Raw genomic sequence first — 20,040 nt, forward strand, 5'->3', positions numbered from 1 at the left:
AATGGCACTGCCTATTTCCTGAGAAAAGAAATTGAAAAGTGATAGCCAAATATTTCCTTTGAAGTATGCAGCCGTCTTCATCATCATCCTCAGCATCCTAGAACTTACTCCACAAATAGTGCTCATCAAGGACCATAGGAAGAGTGATCACCAACAAAAGGATAATCAGCAACCGAGATTATCATGGCCTTCGTTTTACATCTCTGCCACCATCTTGGCCTTTGATTGCTGAAAGTGGTTTCATTATCCAACAAGCTTTTTGATTTGCCCAGTGGCTCATCTAGTGGTTCTCTCTTATTAACCTTTATAAGATTTTCTTGCATGTCACCATCATCTCATCTTCCTGACTTCTCTAACCACCTATGTGTCATTTCTAGGTCCAATTCTTGGCTCAGATGGGTCCCTGGGGCAGGAGTCTTCTCCTTCTGAATTATCTTTCAAGAGTTGTTGTTTTTTTTTTAAAGATTAAAAAAATTTTTTATTGAAGTTCAATTTACCAACATTTAGCATAACATCCAGTGCTCATCCTGCCAAGTGCCCCCCTCAGTGCCCATCACCCAGTCACCCCAACCCCCCGCCCACCTCCCTTTCCACTACCCCTTGTTCATTTCCCAGAGTTAGGTGTCTCTCATGTTCCGTCACCCTCACTGATATTTTCACTCCTTTTCTCTCCTTTCCCTTTATTCCCTTTCACTAATTTTTATATTCCCCAAATGAATGAGACCATATAATGTTTGTCCTTTTCCGATTGACTTATTTCACTCAGCATAGATTTTATTTATTTATTCATGACAGAGAGAGAGAGAGAAAGAGAGAGAGAGAGAGAGAGAGAGAGGCAGGCAAAGACACAGGCAGAGGAAGAAGCAGGCTCCATGGAGGGAGCCTGACGTGGGACTCGATCCCGGGTCTCCAGGATCACACCCCGGGCTGAAGACGGCGCTAAACTGCTGGGCCACCAGGGCTGCCCTCTTTCAAGAGGTTTTTACAGTCACTTTTCACATTGTCACGATTTAGGTGGCTCTTGAACTTAGGAGGCGTCTTTTGCCTTTTCCTCAGGGCTTTTCCATTCCTTGGCCATTGCAAGTAAGTCTTTATATCACTTTTGGTCTAGGAAAGCTCTTGCATGCTCCTTTTGGAAAGGCCAGGGCTCCACTCATCTTTCTAGCCATGTTCTTCCTTTCCTGACCAGTATTCAAGTTGTATTGAACTGTGTCGTGTTCCCTAAGCAAAGTGGACTTCTTTGTGCTCCCATGCCCATATTCTGGCTATTTTATTAGCCAAGAACATCTTTTTACCCCTAAGGAGCAGATAGCTACTAAACTGTAGAAGAACATCTTCTCTGTATGTCGCACTGTTCCAGGTACTTGGCAACACTGAACAAAGCAGACAAAATCTCTGCCTTGTGAAGCTGATATTCTAGTGTGTGGATATCTGGGGGTCGGCAGGCAGGGGCAGAAAAGAAACAAGAGGATGCAGAATCTGTCCTATAGTGTTAAGTGCTATGGTGAAAAATCAAGCTGGACAGGAGTATGGGGAGTAGAGAAGGTCCCGTCGACTCCACCATAGTCAGTATTTGCACAATTATTATTAAGCAGCCTTTCCTCATTGAAGCATTTTCCAATGTTTTGCACATTATTTATGACCATAATCCTTCCAGAAGCTCTGTTGGGTTAATGCTATTGCTATTTACATTACATTGATGAGCAAACTGAACCTTACAGATATAATTCACATAGTTAAGAGGGGCAGAGCTGCAATTGAGGTCTAGGCCTGTCTGACCCAAAGCCTGTGCTCGTAACCACTAGGCTGTTCTGTCCCCAGCAAGCCTCACCACAACTCTCTGAAGTGGATATTATTATACCTGTTTTATAGTTGGAGAAACTGAGGTTCAGGGAAAGGAATGGACTCATTTGTGGTTGCACAGCAAATAAGTGGATTTGAACCTAGATCTGTCTTCCTCTTAGTGTTAGGCCTTTCTATAAACCCTGAGGCCTAAGGACCTATGGACTTGCCTGCCTCTACTTTTTCAGGGCCCAGGTACCAGTTGAGGCTTTTGGCCCTCCTTGCTTCTCTTCCTACCTATGGTTCTTATAGAACCTTGGGATGAATATGGCTACTCCATATTCATGGAGTACATACACATCAAAGCCCTGCCTCCATCCAACTTCCCCTTGGCCACCTGTTGGGCCTAGCAGATGGACCTGGATGATAAGACCACACAATTCTTGCAAATAAGCTCAAGAGATACAGGCAGGAGACTCTGGGGTTCTGGGTACCAGGAGTGCAGTCTAGAAGACAGAGGGCCAAAGATCCTGATGGCTGTATTCCCATGGCCCCACAGACCCTTTACCTCATGGAGAGAGGCATCTAAAGTTTGGGGTCCAATTTAGGGCCCTCTGTTTCCCAGCATGGCCTATGGTATTGTGATTTGTAATAAGCTAGACCCCAAGATCCCCCTTCTTTGGCTTCCCGAGCTAGGTCCTGCTTTTGCAGTGAGGGGATGGGTGGTATCCATGGGCCTGAGTCTTCAAGGCCTCTGAGCAGTAAAGAACAGAGCCTCCCCAGCAAGCACAGCTGGACCTGCCCACAGACTCTTAGGTCCCCCGTCACAGTATTTTCTCCATAGCACTTGCAGGACATTTACCTTCATTTCTTAGGAGCTTTTAAAAAAATTAGACATTTAATGCATCCTTGCATTAGAAAATGTAGAAAAAACTCAGAAAAGTAGAGGTGAAAAATATTACCTGTAATTACAGCACACAAAGGCAGCCACTGCGAGCATTTGATGTATTTCCCTTGTTCTTTTTTATTCTTTTCATGTAGTTGAAATGATACAGCACATACGATTTTTTTCTTGCTTCTTTTCACTTGAGCGTTTCCCCCACGTAATTGCATATTCTCCACGAGCATTATTTTTAACGGCAACTGATATACCATAATGTACTTAACCATCCTCCGAATGTAGGGCACAGAAGCTGGGCCCATTTTTTCCACAGTTTTAAATCAGGCTGCAGTGGGCATCCTTGCACATACAGCTCTAAAACTTACAGCATTTGGGGAACTGGCCTTGTAGAGGAACAACTGTCCTCAGCTTATTTCCCTTTCTAGATTTTACCCGTGGCTGGGTCTGACACATTCTGGTAGTCATTCATTTGTTCATTCATTCCATCACCACATAATGGCTCCATACCTCTGTGAGCCAGACCCTGAGATATAGGGGTACAGGTGTGACTAAGTCACAGCCCCAGACTGCCAGGGGCTCCCCCTCTGCAGGGAGAGTCAGGCACGGTAATGGACACTTTCAGAACAGTTTGATCAGGGCTGTGATGGAAGCAAGAAAAGGATACTACAGGAGAACAGAGGAGGGCCTCCTCATCCAGCCTAGAAACATTAAGATAAGCTTTCTGGAGGAGGTCTTGCCTAAATGAGTCACGGAAAATGATTAGGAGTTGGCTGGAATAAAAAAAAGGGGGGGAACTTCCTGTTAAACATAATGAGTTGAATTAACTTATTTATCTCTGCTGCTTCCCCAAATCCAACTGAAATATGAGAATTCAGAGGCACTATGAACCACAGAAGGCAGGGTGAGGTATGGAATTGAAAACAGGGAGAATTTTAAAAGTCTGTTAACAGACCCTCTTGTCCCCTCCCTGGCCCCATCTAGTGAGGGGCCTCCTCCACCCCCAACCCCATCTCTGCAGATGGGGGTTGATTTTTTGGACAAATTGAAGTTAAGAGGCCCTGGGCTTGGGGATACCAGGCACAATAAAGGGTGGGATGGAATAGGGTTATAAGCAAAGGTTTCTGCATCCTAAAACAGTGGGACCCCAACCTCCTCCCACTTTCCTACTTCTAGGACACCAAAGTCAGGAGCATACAAGGGATCAAAGTAGTCTTCTTTGAGGAAACTGAAAGGCTCTAGAGAAAGGCCTGCAAAAGATGACAAATGGGAGTCTTCCAACAAAAGAACAGGCTTCAGCCCAGCAACTGTAGTGAAGCCTACCACCTGGCAATCCTCATCTATATACAGAGCTTCCCATCTGCTTGTTAGTGTTAGGGAAACCAATCACCAAGGATCACCAGCCAAGGACCCTTAAGATTGGTATATTTGATTTTATGTAAATTAAGCATTGGTACAACTGACATTTAACACACACACACACACACGCACACCACTGGCAAGCCTTAGGCAGCTAGATATGATCAGATAGTACAAGGCTTTTTGAAGAAGATATCAACCTATAGAGTGACCAAAAAAGCAAGCAAACAAACAGTAAAGAAAGGAACTTGGAAGGAACAGACGTCAGGAGGGAGGAGAAGAACCCTGGGAAATTAAAGATAGGGTCAAAATAAAGATTTCAGCAGGAAGGATTAGAAAATAAAAGGAGAGAAAACATCCTAGGAAAGCAAAATAACAAGATGAAGAAATAGACAACAGAAGAGAAAAGATGAGAAAATTGGAGGATCAGTTGAGGAACTCCAACATCCAACCACAGGAGTTCCAGAAATAGAGAGTGGAGGAAGCAGCACGAAGGAAGTAATCAAAGCCAAAATACAAGAACATGTCCCAGAACTGAAGGAATAAAAATCCCACTGAGTAACCAGCAAAATAAATGATAAAAAGACCCACACGAAGGTATGCCTGTGGAATTCCAGAATACCAGTGATAAAGAGAAGATCCTTAGGGGTTCCAGAAAACAAAAACATATCATACACAAAAGATCAAGAAAAAGAATGGCATTGGATTTCTCAACAGCAGCACTGGAAGCTAGGAGACAATAAATGTAGCAGTGTTCTAAAAATTCTGAGCAAACATAATTTCCAACCTAGAAATCTATACTCAGTTGAATTATCAATCAAGGGGCAGCCCCGGTGGCACAGCGGTTTAGGGCCGCCTGCAGCCCAGGGCATGATCCTGGAGACCCTGGATCCAGTCCCAAGTTGGGCTCTCTGCATGGAGCCCGCTTCTCCCTCTGCCTGTGTCTCTGCCTCTCATTCTCTATCTGTGTCTCTATGAATAAAACAAAAAAAGAATTATCAATCAAGGCTGAAGGCCTAATGAATACATTTTTCAGATAGATGCGGTCTGAAGATTTTATGTCCTAGGCCTTTTTGCTCAGAGTGCTGGAGAATGTGCTCCAGCAAAATGTAGACATAAAGTCAGAAAAAAGTCCAAGGGATCTAGGAAACAGATGAAAGGTGAAAGGAATCCCAGAGTGATGGGGCAGGGACAAGATCTTAGTGCAACCTTAGGTGGGTGTAGAGAGCGCCCAGCCTGAATTGCAGTAGGGACAATGTCTTGAAGGGAAAAAGAAGAAAATCTGATGGATTGCCTCATGTGTCAAAACACGTTGAGAGAAGAAATGCACTTCTGACAGAGTTTGGGGAGAACTGATCATCGTTCTGAAGAAAACTAAGCAAGCAAAGTCATCACCACCATCAACCCCAGGGAAAAGAAAAAGTAGTATGGGAAAAGAAATGTAGTTATAGCATATGATATGATTTATCCATTATTAGCATTGATGCAGTCATAGTAATGTCAGCTACCAGTACTGGGTATTGAGGTAGGTGTAACGGGTTCTTTAGAAATGATGAGGTAAATACCTGAACAAGCAGTTAAAAGAGTTGAAGTGGGTTTGTCTCAGAGAGTGGGGGTTGGGTGTGGGAAGGGGGTAGAGTGGAGAATCTGTTTTTTACAATCCTCACAGTCCTGCATGACTTGAAAATCTACATACATGTATTACTTTGGCAAAATGTAAAAGGACACACAAAAGAAGTTTCACAAGCAGATTAGCAATGTGAACATATACTTTAGAAATCTGAAAGTGAACTGAGAAAAAATAACATTGAAAAGGAGTTTCATCAACACCAAAGAAACAAACAATCCAATCATGAAATGGGCTAAAGACATGAACAGAAATCTCACAGAGGAAGATATAGACATGGCCAACACGCATATGAGAAAATGCTCTGCATCACTTGCCATCAGGGAAATACAAATCAAAACCACAATGAGATACCACCTCACACCGGTGAGAATGGGGCAAATTAACAAGGCAGGAAACAACAAATGTTGGAGAGGATGCGGAGAAAAGGGAACCCTCTTACCCTGTTGGTGGGAATGTGAACTGGTGCAGCCACTCTGGAAAACTGTGTGGAGGTTCCTCAAACAGTTAAAAATATACCTGCCCTACGACCCAGCAATTGCACTGTTGGGGATTTACCCCAAAGATACAAATGCAATGAAATGCCGGGACACCTGCACCCCGATGTTTATAGCAGCAATGGCCACGATAGCCAAACTGTGGAAGGAGCCTCGGTGTCCAACGAAAGATGAATGGATAAAGAAGATGTGGTTTATGTACACAATGGAATATTACTCAGCTATTAGAAATGACAAATACCCACCATTTGCTTCAACGTGGATGGAACTGGAGGGTATTATGCTGAGTGAAGTAAGTCAGTCGGAGAAGGACAAACATTATATGTTCTCATTCATGTGGGGAATATAAATAATAGTGAAAGGGAATATAAGGGAAGGGAGAAGAAATGTGTGGGAAATATCAGAAAGGGAGACAGAACATGAAGACTCCTAACTCTGGGAAACGAACTAGGGGTGGTAGAAGGGGAGGAGGGCGGGGGGTGGGAGTGAATGGGTGACGGGCACTGGGGGTTATTCTGTATGTTAGTAAATTGAACACCAATAAAAAATAAATTAAAAAAAAAAACAAAAAACAAAAACAAAAAAAACAAAAAAAAAAAGAAAAGGAGTTTCATTCTAAGATCCTTTGACAGTTTGACTTTTTCAGCTGTTTCACGTATCACTTTAATACAATTAAAAATAATTTTAAAAGGGCACCTGGAGGGCTCAGTTGGTTAGGCGTCTGCCTTTGGCTCAAGTCATGATCCTGGGGTCCTGGGATCGAGTCCCGCATCGGGGCTCCCTGCTCAGCGGGAAGTCTGCTTCTCCCTCTACTCCTCCCCCTTGCTTGTGCGTTCTCTCTCTCTCTCAAATAAATAAAGATCTCAAAAAAAATAATTTAAAAGACCTAAAGAGGGGCAGGGAGTGTTCCAGGTAGCCAATACCAGATGCGTGAAAAAGGGATGGGAGGGCAGGGTGAGGTGGAGAGCCTTAGAGAGTTTGGGCAAGACAGGCAGGGAGGTCACTGGGAGGAGTTACTGATGCTTAAAGCAAGAGAACCACATCAACTGATGTGTACTTTAGAGATGTTCCTTTAGCAGTGAGAAGGGAGTTCTCCAATGAAGAGACTTGCAGTTAGACCAGGCAATGTCTAGGAGAGAAGGTGCCTGGCTGCCCTAGGGCTGATTGTCAGTTTTTGGAGAGACCTGTGTGATACCTGGGCTAGGATACCCACCTCCTTGTCCTCAGGGCACTGCTGGAAGAAGCCCTGTTCATGGTTGTCCTTCAGGCTTCCTTAAAAAAAATCTACCTCCATCAGTATCCAACCTCCTTTCTCTTGGACACATGAGTTTTTAGACATGTTACTCAACTCACATCCTGACTTGAGGACCAGTCTGTCTCTTTCAGGTAACTTTGCATTTCTCATTTCTGATATATTTTATGTTTGTTAGTTTAGCTCTCAGAGGACAGTCTTGTTTATCTAATTCTAGGTTCTTGGGGTGAGGCATCTTATTGTTTCCTGAGGTGCTGTTTACGGATGGCTGGGAAGACCTAAACCAGAGGCAGGGAACCAGTCAGGAGGCAAGGGCAGAAACCCCAATGTGGCAACTGAAGGGCTTACATTCTTTTCAGTTATTCTGCCCTGTTATCCCAATAGGTCCCCCAAAGGTTCAGGAACTTTCCATATTTTGCCATTTATTGTCTCATCTGCCAGACTGCTTCTTATACCTGGAAGCAGCAGTGTCAGAATCCTTGGTCAAGGGTGCCTGGCTGGCTTGGTTGGAAGAGCATGAGACTCTTGATCTCGGGGTTGTGAGTTCGAGCCCCATGTTGGATGTAGAGATTGCTTAAAAAAAATCCTTGGTCCGATTACATGCCCAAGTTTTGGGTTCAGAAAATACGGTCACTGTACTCATAGGCTTTGATGAATTACTATTAAAAAATTTTTTTTTATTTATTTATGATAGGCACACAGTGAGAGAGAGAGAGGCAGAGACACAGGCAGAGGGAGAAGCAGGCTCCATGCACCGGGAGCCCGATGTGGGATTCGATCCCGGGTCTCCAGGATCGCGCCCTGGGCCAAAGGCAGGCGCCAAACTGCTGCGCCACCCAGGGATCCCCCGATGAATTACTATTTATTGAGGACCACTCCTGAGGATAAGAACTGGCCCTGTTAAACCTTTTGAGAACCCTGGAATCTTAAGTGGCCTGTCATCAGGAGAAGGCTGTGGGAGTAGCAAGACAGATTGATTTCTTCTCCTGACATGGATTGATAAAGGGAGGCCTTGTCCCCTGGGTCTTTGGGTCTCTATGTACTAGACAGCTGAACCAAATTGATACAAAAGAGAAACTTTGGCATTCCAAAGGAACAAAAAATTTCAGAGCCTGAAGGTTGTTGGGAACTCAACTTAACACAGCCCCATTGTTTATAGATGAGGAACCAAGGTCTAGCCAGAAGTGACTTATCCAAGTGTGTGCTATCTTCCAAAGAATAGTGGCTCAGCTTAGTGGAGTAAGAGGTAGACTGACCATTCGGCAGGTCATTAGCCCCAGGGAGGTATAGGAAAGAATAGCATTAATGGTCACTGTTATCTACGTGTAATTCATAACATACTAAATGTGTAAGGAGCCGGAAACCTCCGAGGTGGGAAGCACCCCTACCTTGAATGTTGCATGATGCCAAACACTCTTAAACTGGTAAGAATTAGTCCACGGTGAGGAGAACTGGTTAATACATCTGCATCATGGCTTGGAGCTCTTTCACTCCCCTGAAGTGCCATCTTGAGGACTGTAACACATCACATAGAAATGCTTTTGGAGCAGAAGTACATGTGTGATAACCCCTCAGAAGAAAGAGCCCTAGAGAGGAAGAGTCTGTCTTGGCATCAGGGATATAGGACAAGGGATCTCACCTTAATGGTGTGCATGTGCTCAGCATCAAGCCACTGGTACAGTGGAGTATGGTGATAAGAGCACAAGCTTTGGGCTTTATGCCAAGCTCCCCTACTTGTATGATGTGTGGCAAATCATTTCAACCTCTCTGAGTCTCAGTTTAATCATCTAGAAATTGGACGAACAGTTCTCACATTGCAGGATCAAAGTAGATAATGTAGGGAAAGAGCCTAACATGGTGCCTGGTACATAGCAGGTGCTCAGCGATTTTTCACATGATGATGGGGATGATTATATATGTTGCTTATGCTCTAAAGCAGATTGGGGCAGGGGGCCAGTCCATGAGCTCTTGGAAGGTTCATATTTCCAGGTCTGGGTTTGGTATACAGTAGACCTATTAAGTGTGTGCCGGGGCTCAGGGGGTGGGGTGGGGGCAGCCTGCCTGGAGCAGAGGCTTAGTGTTAGGGAGAGAGGCTGAGGGGCTTGGCCTTGATTCTGTTGGCAGTTGGGGGATCATTGAAGTCAGACCCCTCCGACCTGGTACCTGTGAAAAATTGAGCCAGGCCTCAAAGCAGTCTTGCTGCTTCGGAGTGAGATGGAAGGTTTTAATAAATGTGAAAACGTGCTCTGCGGCCCTAGTCCTCTGTCCCTTTAGGGGGCTGTGAAGGCTAAAGGTTAGTGCCACTGTCCTTGGCTGAACACACGTGCCATGTGCCAGGCAGAAAGTGTGCTAGGCCAAGCCTCATAGCCACCTGATGAGGGGAGGGATCCTCCCCTCACCCCATTTTCCAAGTGAGAAAGCCAAGGCTTGGCATAGGGGAGTGCCTTCCCCAGGATCGTGTGGCTAGTAAGTAGCAGAACTGGGAGTGCTCTGTTAGAGCTCCAGTGCCCTGCTGCTTGCCTGCCCTACCTCTCTGTGAGGGCTCTATTTACTCTTTTTGTTTGTTTGTTTGTTTTTTATTGGAGTTCAATAACACCCAGTGCTCATCCCACCAGGCTCCATTCACTCTTTTTTTTTTTATGATAGTCACAGAGAGAGAGAGAGAGAGAGAGAGAGAGAGAGAGAGGCAGAGACACAGGCAGAGGGAGAAGCAGGCTCCATGCACGTGGGATTTGATCCTAGGATTGCGCCCTGGGCCAAAGGCAGGCGCTAAACCGCTGCGCCACCCAGGGATCCCATTCACTCTTATAGCAAATACTCTCTTCTGAGGTCCACCTCCTCTCCCCATGCACCCCTGTCTCATTTTGCATGCAGCAGAGATAATGCTCCTCTCACTGAGCTTGAGTCTTGGTTCTCTTACCTGAGGACAGAGCCTGTGATGTGTTATCTCTCTCTTCTCTGCAGGGAAAATGTGGGCGGGGGTGGGGCTGGGGGGGGTGGCGGGTGGGGAGTGTGGGGAGGGGCGGGGGGACTGTAAAGGAGGAGGAAGAAGACAAAGGAGATGAGAAAAGCTGCTTCCCACACTTTGCCAATTCTTCCAAGTTCCTGGGTCCTGTCTCCCCTTTCTCACCCTGGATACCCCAGTGCCACGATCCCAATCCTCCCTGCCCCTCACCACACCCCCTCCCCAGGAGAAGCAGCCAGAGGGGTGTGCTGCAGATTTCACTCATTCCCTCAGCTCCCTCAGAGCTGTCTTGCACCCCATTCTCTCCTCTCTGCCCTTCTTTCACCTCTGAGGGGGCCTCACGATGAAGAAGGCAGGCCAGCTGAAGAAGGCAGGCCAGCGTAGTAGAAAGGAGCCCAGCAGCTGACTCACTTACCCCCTCAGCTTCATTCCCTTCATCTAGAAAATAAGCAGGTTGAACTAGGCAATTGGCAAAGCCTTTTCTATGTTGTTAATAATACCTGGCATTTGTCTGCTGGGTTCCAGAGGGCTTAATCATCCCAACAGTCCTGCCCAGATTGGCCTTATGTTCCAGGTGGGGAGAGGGAGACTGAGGCTCAGGTCTTGAGAAGGGAAATGGCTTGCCTGGGTCACGAGGCTGGTCTGTGGCAAAACTAATATCCAGGGCTAGGTCTCTCTGCGTTTAAAGTGGGGGGCTCTGCCTTGGCCCACAGCTGTGGGCTGCCTCTTAGCCACTTCGATTTGGGCCTCACTTCTCACTGTGACCCACCAGGGCCCTCATGGTTGGTTCCAGGAACCTCTCCAACCTCACCCACACCCACTCCTCCCCTGGTTCAGTCCACCCCCACCATACTATCTTCTTCCTGGTCCCAACAACTTTCCCATTGGCTCTCCTCTGCATGAAATACCCTCCCCTTCCTTTTCCCGGCATGTGTTAGGCCACAAGGCCATTGCATAGGGCACCAGGAGAAGAACAGAGAGCGTGTACTGATCATTGGGTTTTTTTTTTTCTGCTTCCCTTTCAGATCTGATGGTGAGAATTCCAGGACAGTCAGGTCAGTACCCTCTTTCTGTAGTAGCAGTGGGGAGATGGGACAGGGACTGGGGTGGGCCCTTTGGTTTGTTACTTGGGGATCTGTGGGCAGGGGCGGGGGGGGGCAGTCGACCCCAGGGGTTTTGTCCCATTGGTACTAGGAGTGGGTATGGAGCAGAGTGGAAGGGCTAAGGTGAGTGTAGCAGGCGTGGAAGGAGGCTGAAAACTGTTCCTCAGTCTTTCTGACCCTGGCTACTCTGGGCTGGGCTGAACCCCAGAAAGACTCATGATTGCTGCTCAGATGGGAAAGCTGACCTGCAGAGAGGTCAGCTCTGGACCTGGGTCCTTCTCCACCTTCTCCTTTCTGGAGAAGAGGGCATGAGAGAAGCAGGGCTTCTTTGGTCTGGCATTGGTGCTCCACCCTGAATTGCACTAGCTAGCTCTGAGTAGTGAGATCTGGATGGACTTTTGACATGACACATTCTACACATTAGAAACATACATTATGGTGACAAGTGCACTTTTTTTTCCATGCTTGGTAAAAAATTACAAGCTTCAGTAAGTTTTCGTGGTGTGATCAATCTGCCACTCGAAGAGATGGGAATAAAACTGGGGTTAAGACAAAGGCTAGTTGTGCATTTCCTGGGCCTTAACCCATCAGAAGCTTCACGAAGTCACAAGTATCAAGGATAGAGTCTACGGGGGAATGATGGGGTACTCAGGATAGGGCCCATTAAGTCTTAGCATCCAGGTCAGAGGCAATGCAGTGGGCCTCTGAGATAAGATGAGATGGGCCCAGGCAACAGAGGCATGGGATGGGTACACTGAATTCCAGCCAGGGCTACACAGTTCTTAATTAACCCACACAGTGCCTTTGTGAAGGGTGGGATCCACTGAGTGGACCAGTTGAAGGCATGTTCCCTTTCTCCAGGGCTACTGCGGCCTCTCACCGGGGTTCCCAGCTCAGTGAGCAGAGCACAGGTTGCATTTCAGCCACCCCCCACCCCGCTGTTTATGGCCTCTTGGCCATGAACCCTTGTGCAGAGCACAGCTTGTCCAACCTTATGCAGCCGCCCAGGTCCTGCCATTGGGCAGTGGATGTGGGAAGTGAGGCAGAGGATCCCAGCATATAGCCGGAAGCACATAATGAGACACAGCATGTCCTAGTATCCCAGGCAGGAGCTGTGGGAAGATCACACTGATGCCCCGGGTCTGGGGTATAGGCTGTGGTCAGCGGGAGAGCAGGGGACTGTGTTAGGTGCAGTCAGGCCCAGCGTCTAGGCAAGGAGTACATGACAAGATGCAATTAGTCCCAGCACGCAGCCAAGGAGGACAGCATGGGCACAGCCTGTCCTAGCATTTAGGAAGGCACTACTAGTCTAGCAAAGGATATGGATCCCACTACGGGTTTGGAGAGAGGCAACTTAGCATGACTCTGAGCACAGGTTCCCAGGCCTCCCCCCTGATATCCCTGCTGCTTGTCGAGGAACCTGATCAAAGGCATCTCTAGCTCCCAGCTCTCCCCAGCAGGAGAGTTCCTGGGACATGCAGCTCAGGGTGTTTACTGATGATCATAATCATAAGTCACGATGACATACACTAGGCCTTTACAACTTATAAAAGTTGTCAGGGACTTTCTTTTGTTTGATCCTCCCAGCAACACTGTAGGTGGAGCCCGAGCTGGCCTTATCATCACTGTTTTACAGTTAAAGAAATTGAAGCTTGGGCTGGTTATGGGTTTTGCCTACAGCCACACAGCTAATAGATGGCTGGGCTGGAATTCAAACCAAGGTCTGCCTGGCACCAAGCCCAGAGCCCTGCCCACGTTGCCACTGTGGGAGCTCTTGACAGCCTGGCAGATAATAATAATTGTCCTCATCATCATCCTAATATTAGTAATAATAGTAGTTATCCTTTGCTCCTCACATATTAAGAACTCTGAGCATGATCTTATTTAATGCTCACAATGGCCCTGTTAGATGTGGGTTGGGTTCCCAGATTTATGGATGAGGACAATGAGGTATCCCAGAGGGTCAGCACCTTGCCCAAGGAAAGAACAGCAATAGGTCAGGGCAGCATCACTCTGACTCATGCCTTGTGCTGTCTGGTTGCAGAGCCAGCATTGATTTTACTGAGCCATACTTCCCAACACCCGTCCCAGTTCCACAGTCCAGGAGGCCGTGGGGGGAGGGTGTCTTGAGGACTCAGCAATTGAGAAGCAAGGGTCACACTTGGGCTGTGGAGGGGTCCTAAAACAGAGTACTTGTGGGGCAAGAGCCAGCAAATGGGGTGGGAAGAGGAACTTGGAACCAGGACTGGGTGGAGACGTGTGAAGGTGCTCCCGGACCAGACCACACACATAAATGTTTGAGCTCACTTCAGTTAGGGGTCAGGGAGATCTTTGTGGAGAAGGCAGAATCTGATCCAGGCTGTGGAAGACTGTCATGCAGACTTTACAAGGCAGTGAGGGCATGGGGTCAGGGTCCACATCCCTGGAAGTGGAACCAGCATGCATCAGAAGTGAGGATGGGATGAGAGTGGGTGCATTCTGTTGGGCTCCAACAGATCAGGGCAGGAAAAGAGCTAATGCTAAAGTTCAGAACATGGATCGGGGCTGGGTCAGAGACCTTCTGTCCTCAACAGGAGCCAGGGAAGGCCAGAGGAGAGAGACTGGGCTCTGCAGCATAGCAAAGGCAGCATCTGGGTTGGGGCACAGGACGCCATTTATGGCTAGGTCACTTTCTCGTTATGTGACTTTGGACAAATCTGCTCATCCCTTGGAGCTCCAAGTGTCCTCATCTAATAAACTGTGTGTGTGTGTGTGTGTGTGTGTGTGTGTGTGTGTGTGTGTGTTTAGAAGGGAACGGTGGATAGAAGAAACACCAAGGAGAGAGGCTAGGCCTTGGCTGTTGTGGCAGCCAAGCAGCAAGGAGGGAGCAGGGTGGGTAGATTGCAAACCACTGAGGCCTGAGGGCTTCTAAGTATGGGGTGCCAGAGAAAGTGTGGAGTCTAATTAGAGCTGAACAGCTGGTGTTGTGCGAGGGCTGTGGGCAGAGGAAGGTGCCTGGACTTCCTGTGGATTTGTGAGAAGCTGTCAGGCCCACAGGCATTTGAAACCAAGGTCCACAGAGGGCATGAGGATGGCTCAAATTCACAAAGCTAGCTGGTCAGTGGAGCCTGCTTCCTCACTGTGTGCTCTCTGCAGTCACTGAACTTCTCAGATTCTTGGTTTCCTCATCCGTGAGTGGGGACAACAGTTTGGACTCCTCTGGGTTAGATGAGAGAAATGAAAGTAAAGCAGTGTCCAGCATAAAATAGTGCTCAGTACATCCTAATGCCCTCAGCCCTCTGCCGCCCCCAATCCATTGTCTTTCACTGGATAGCCAAGCTTGAAAAATGTGGAGATGTGCCTGAGAGGCAGGAGGTACTGCTACCTCTGCCACCAGAAACCCAGGGATCTCAGGTTTGGAGGCACTGCCATGGTTGGGAGGGTCAGGCTGGAACTAGGGGGCCTGGGGGACCAGGCTGGGGTTGCCAGGCATGCAAGGATGAGAGCCACAGAGGTGGCCTGTTGCTAGGGAAGGAGGGAGGAGGTGGGGGAGCCACTGACACCCGCAGAGCCCAGGAGGTCCCCATGGCAACAGGAGCCGCTGCCTTCGGAGGAGAAGTGGGAGGAGGAGCCACTGCTGGCTCTGTTCCCAGAGGAGGCCTCCCACTCTGGGCCCCAGTGCCCCCATCTGTCCAACCGGAGTTTGGCTTAGATCACCTCTAAGATTCTTCTTTGTTTTGACCTCCTGGCAATCTGGGGTGGCTGAGACCTCACAGACCTTCCAAGGCTCCCCAGTCCACATGTCGATGACACTGCCAGTCCCAGGAGGCAACCCAGCTGTGTCCAAGTCTTCCTTCCCATGCTGCCTCCTGTTCAGCAGAGCCTAGTTGCCCGTCCTGCCCAGCTCTCTGTTCCTACCACTTCCTGTGCCTGCCACCTTGTCACTTTCAGGTCAGTTGAAGGCTTTCTGGCTCTGGGGGGCCCAACCCCAGTCCTGCTCATTCTGGGAAGCCTTGCCTGGCTGCCCTAAGCCCACCCCGGCTGCTTCTTCCCTCCTGGGATGCTCTGGCCCCCCAAACGTCAGGTCAAGAGCTCCTCCTTGCTGCCTCTCCATATTCACTGCTGCCATTTATCTGGCAGCTTCTTCTTTTTTTTAAGTTTTTATTTATTTATTGAGACACACACACACACACACACACAGAGAGAGAGAGAGAGAGAGAGGCAGAGACACAGGCAGAGAGAGAAGCAGGCTCCATGCAGGGAGCCTGACATGGGACTTGATCCCGATCCTGGTCTCCAGGATCACACCCTGGGCTGAAGGCGGTGCTAAACCACTGAGCCACCCGGGCTGCCCTATCTGGCAGCTTCTAAGGGTGGGGCTCCACACAGGATGCCTGACAGGCTCAGATCTTTACAGTAAAATCTACGGGGTCATATCATGAATCTCCATTTTACAGACAAGTCACTGCTCTGTGAGCTTCTGTGACCTGTCTGAGGTTCCCTGGGTAGTGTGTGGTGGAGCCAGGCTTGAACTTGGCTCTGTGTGATTGCTGCTACCCCAGGGCTGGTGAGGCAGGTGTGTGCAGCAGCAGCACTTAGAGTGTTAGCTAGAGCTTTTCCATGCCAGGCACCATGCTGGGCACTTTACCTATACTCTCTCATTTCATCTCCATAATAACGCTATCGGGTATATGTTCTTGTCATTTTACCAGCAAGGAAACTAACCTTAGCTGAAATTATTTCCCTGGTAGTAGAACAAGGATAGGGATTCAGACCATCAGAGTTGCCATCACCACAGCAACTCTCCAGCAGCACATAGAGCATTCCCTGTGTACTGGACCTGTGTTGGGTGGTCTGTTGGGGGTGGGAGGGCAAAAGCGAGGTGCCAACACAAATAAGCCAGCTTTGGCAAGCCTATATGGGAGTGTGCTAAAGAGGAGAAACCAGTTGTAAGGACAAGAGTCTGGAGTGGGAGAGCTGGAGTGACAGTGGGATAGAGGAGGATGATGTGGGGGGAAACACGGGGGAGTTGGATAGTTTTCCCAAAGGAGGCACCATTCCAGGAAGCTCAGGAGGGACAAGAAAGGGTAAGAGGGTCTTCCCTCCCCTTCCTGTTTGTACTCCCCAGCCTCTGCCTGGCCCAGCCCCAAGAAGCAGGTGACCCCTGAGCTGGTTGCATGCCTGGTTGGCACCAAAATAAACTTGCCTTCTCTCTCTTCCCCTCCCCTTGCCTCTGTCCCCTCTGTCCTGGCTTTATTTTTTATTTTTTATTTTTTTTTGTCCTGGCTTTAATTAGCAGCCCTGGGGATGAGTCACTTGGCAGCTGGGGAGGGAGGCTGCACAGAGCCCAGTCAAGCCTCGACTCCTGCCCCGCGCCCTGTGGGCAATGCCACTGTGCTCATGCATGCGGGTGCCCTCCAGTGTGCCACCCAGTTTCATGTCCATGAGGGTGTGAAGAGCACCAGGGTGCTGGCATGCATCCATGTGTGTCTGGATGTCTGCAGAGAAGCAAATCTAGGCATCACCGCCTTTGTTTCTGCGTGCCACTGAATGTCAGTGTGTGAGTGTGGGGCTATAATGTGTGTCTGTGGTAGCAAGTGGCAGAAAATGAGGGAGCATTTGAGTGAGCAAATACAAACACTGTATAATTGCATTCACCCCTCCCTACATAATGTTCTCTATGCAGTCTTGCTTATGCAAGCCCTGCACTTATATCCCCAATTTTCCCTTGTCTTAGTCTGGGTACATTTTGTTGCAGGGAACAGAAACCCACTCAAACTTGCTCCAGAATAAAGGGGGAAAACTATTGTGAGGCTAAGGCTACAGCTCACAGAATCTGAGAAATGAAATATATATAGCCAGGCCTCATACCAATTGGAAGCAGGACCAGGAAGTCAAGGACCGAGATTCTTTCTCTTCCCTCACCCCACCCCCCTCCGCCTTGCATCTTCCAGGCCCATGTCTTGTCTATGTATCTCATGGCTTGATTGGTCCCCCATCATCTCTTTGTCACTGCCTTGCCCCTCTGGACTAAGCCTCCTCTGCTTTCACACCTTTTGATGTGGCTGCCAACCCTGGAAGCTATGTGACCTTATAGCTTACGGGTCCATTCCATAGGACTACAGCATTTCTATCCAGCCTATGGTAACATAAGACAGCAAGGGGGGCTGTAGGTGGGAGTCAGTTCTCCTAGAAGTGGGTGAGGATAGAGAGGTCAGATACTTCCACAGTGAGCAGTTTTTATGAGTCCACAAGTGAAATCAGAGCCTGGGCGCCTGGTGGGCAGGAATGGGGCAGTCTGCTCAGAGCCCAGGGTTGTAAGGTTGCCCATCTATCAAGATTTTGATTATTTGAATGCAGGTTGACCTTTGCTCACCATGCTTTCAAGTTCTATGCCCTTGCCTGAGAACACCTTGTTTTATCGAAATAATTCCCCCTTTTAATGCCAGCTTTTATGTGCACCCATGAATATTACCATTGCTATCCAGGTATGGTTATTGTTATAGCTCTGGAACAACTGGCACAGTGCTACTCGTAGGACAGCTGTTACTGAGTTCTTGGTTGCTTTGAGAATTTGCACATTTTATTAGTGCAGTGACTGAATTTATAGTTATCTGCGGTATATAATTACAGGCACACATTATCAATATTATCAGCTTGATGCTTGAGCTTACTTTTCCATTAATACAAACCCTTGCAGTTTTTACATTAATTACAGAGAGAATTAATGACTTCTTAGACAAGTTTTCACCTATGAGTAAAGAGTTTGGAACCAGCTGTGCTCATAATGACTGCTCTCCAGACGCAGGGGCAATGCCCACGGCTCTAACTTTGGCCTTGGCCTCGCATCCTCTGGCTGAGACTTAGAGGCTGCCCACCACCTCCCCGGGGGCCTCCTGTTTCTGGCCTGGCACAGAGAAGGTGCTGTTGCTATTTTTAATAAGAATGATCGCTTTTTCATTATCATTAAAGCTGTCTTCTACAGGTAAATGGTAAATGTGAGTGGGAGAGATCATCCCAGGTTCAGAGCAGAGTCTCCTTCAACTTCTCCCCTCCGCCTCCTTATTTATTTATTTATTTATTTATTTATTTATTTATTTATTTATTTATTTCTATTCCAAATATTAATAATTGCTTTAATTCACAAAATGTCTGCTGTGCAGGTACTGTTAGGGAGCATTTGGCACAGGTTCTCTTTAAGCCTCCTGGCCACCCTGCCAAGTAGGAGTGATTGTGTACACTATACAGCTGGGGAAGCTGAAGCCCGGGGAGGTAAAGTGACTTGCCAGTCATCCATCCATCCATCCACCCACCTGTCCACTCACCCATCCATCCATTTGTCCACCTATCCACTCATTCATGTGAGAATGATTTATTGAGTACCTCCAGTGTTCTAGGCACTGTGCTAAATTAGATGCAGTTGATACAAATACAAATAATAGAGTCCTGCTCTGAGGAAGCCCACTGTCCAGTAGGGAAACAGACAAGGAGACAATTACCAGGAAGTGGAAGGCGGGAGCATCTCAGAAGTATACCCAACCCAGCCTGAGGGCCAGGGAGGCTTCTCTAAGCTGCCATCTAAGCTGAGACTTGGAGGATGAGTAGAAGTTAGCCGGGTGAGGAGTGGGTGTGGGGTGAGGTGTTTTGGGCAGAGCAGAAAATGTATGCCATGATGGTGGCGGGCATGGTTGGCCCCTATATTTGGGAAGAATGGAAGCTCTTTTCTGCAAAAGGAATGGGGCTGTCATGAGAAATGGTGTGGAAACAGAGCAGAATGTAAATTGGGAGGCTGTAACTGGGACCCTGGTCAATTAGGCTCAGAGCTAAGGAGCTGCAGTCCCCTGGGGCAGTTTCCCTGCTTCCCGGAGCACCTGGTACACACACACACACACACACACACACACACACACACACACACACACACGCCTTTTGCCTGGGCAGCATCAGGCCACGATCCCAGTGGCCACAGTGCCCTCTAGTGTCCACCAGCCCATCTTGCAGCCTCTCCACCTCCAGGTGGATTGTCCACCAATCAACACCACTTACTGACCTGTGTGACTAGATGCCCTGTGCTGGTTGCAGGGGACGCTGGGATAAATAAGACCCAGCCTCTATCCCCATAGGGCTCCTGGCCCAGAAGGAGCATCCGCATGTGGACAGAGGATGCTGAGACAAGTGCAGGGTGAGAAGGAAACAGGGAAGGGGTCAGGGCAGGTTCCCCAAGGGCACAACCTGTGGGCAGAGCAGGTATTTACCTATTTACCTATACACTGACCTGTGAAGAACAAGGGTGAGCTTGCAAGGTGGAGAGGTGGCAGTGGGGGACCGGGGGGTGGTGGTGGTGGGGAATGGCTTCTTGAACAGAGGCAGAGTGAAGGCTTGGACAGCTGTGTGGCCAAGAATATAAGCACTTCTGTCTGGGTGGTGCACTGCTTGAAGATGGGAGTCGGGGGAAAGCTGAGACTAACCAGAGGGTGGGGGGTTAGGTGCCAGCTCAGAGAAGGTTCTAGGGTGCCTGTCCCTAGCTTATGGTTGGCACTTAGTGAATGGAATCATATAAGGAGCTCCCCTGCCCTTT

At 48.3% G+C, this 20,040-nt stretch overlaps 1 protein-coding gene across 6 annotated transcripts in view; it reads left to right on the plus strand.

Moving 5' to 3' along the window:
• Window positions 1-20,040, plus strand: part of IQSEC2 (IQ motif and Sec7 domain ArfGEF 2) — a 79,728-nt gene that overhangs the window by 15,565 nt on the left and 44,123 nt on the right. For all 6 annotated transcript variants that reach the window (XR_013374367.1, XR_013374366.1, XR_013374368.1 and 3 more), the window contains exon 2: window positions 11,406-11,435. Coding sequence is in view for 3 of the 6 variants with exons in the window: in XM_077887355.1 (XP_077743481.1) it covers window positions 11,406-11,435 (30 nt within the window). In the remaining 3 variants the exon portion in view is untranslated. The remainder of the gene's footprint in view (window positions 1-11,405; window positions 11,436-20,040) is intronic.

The sequence above is a fragment of the Canis aureus genome, chromosome X, assembly GCF_053574225.1.
Source record: "Canis aureus isolate CA01 chromosome X, VMU_Caureus_v.1.0, whole genome shotgun sequence".
In the NCBI taxonomy this organism is placed as follows: domain Eukaryota; kingdom Metazoa; phylum Chordata; class Mammalia; order Carnivora; family Canidae; genus Canis; species Canis aureus.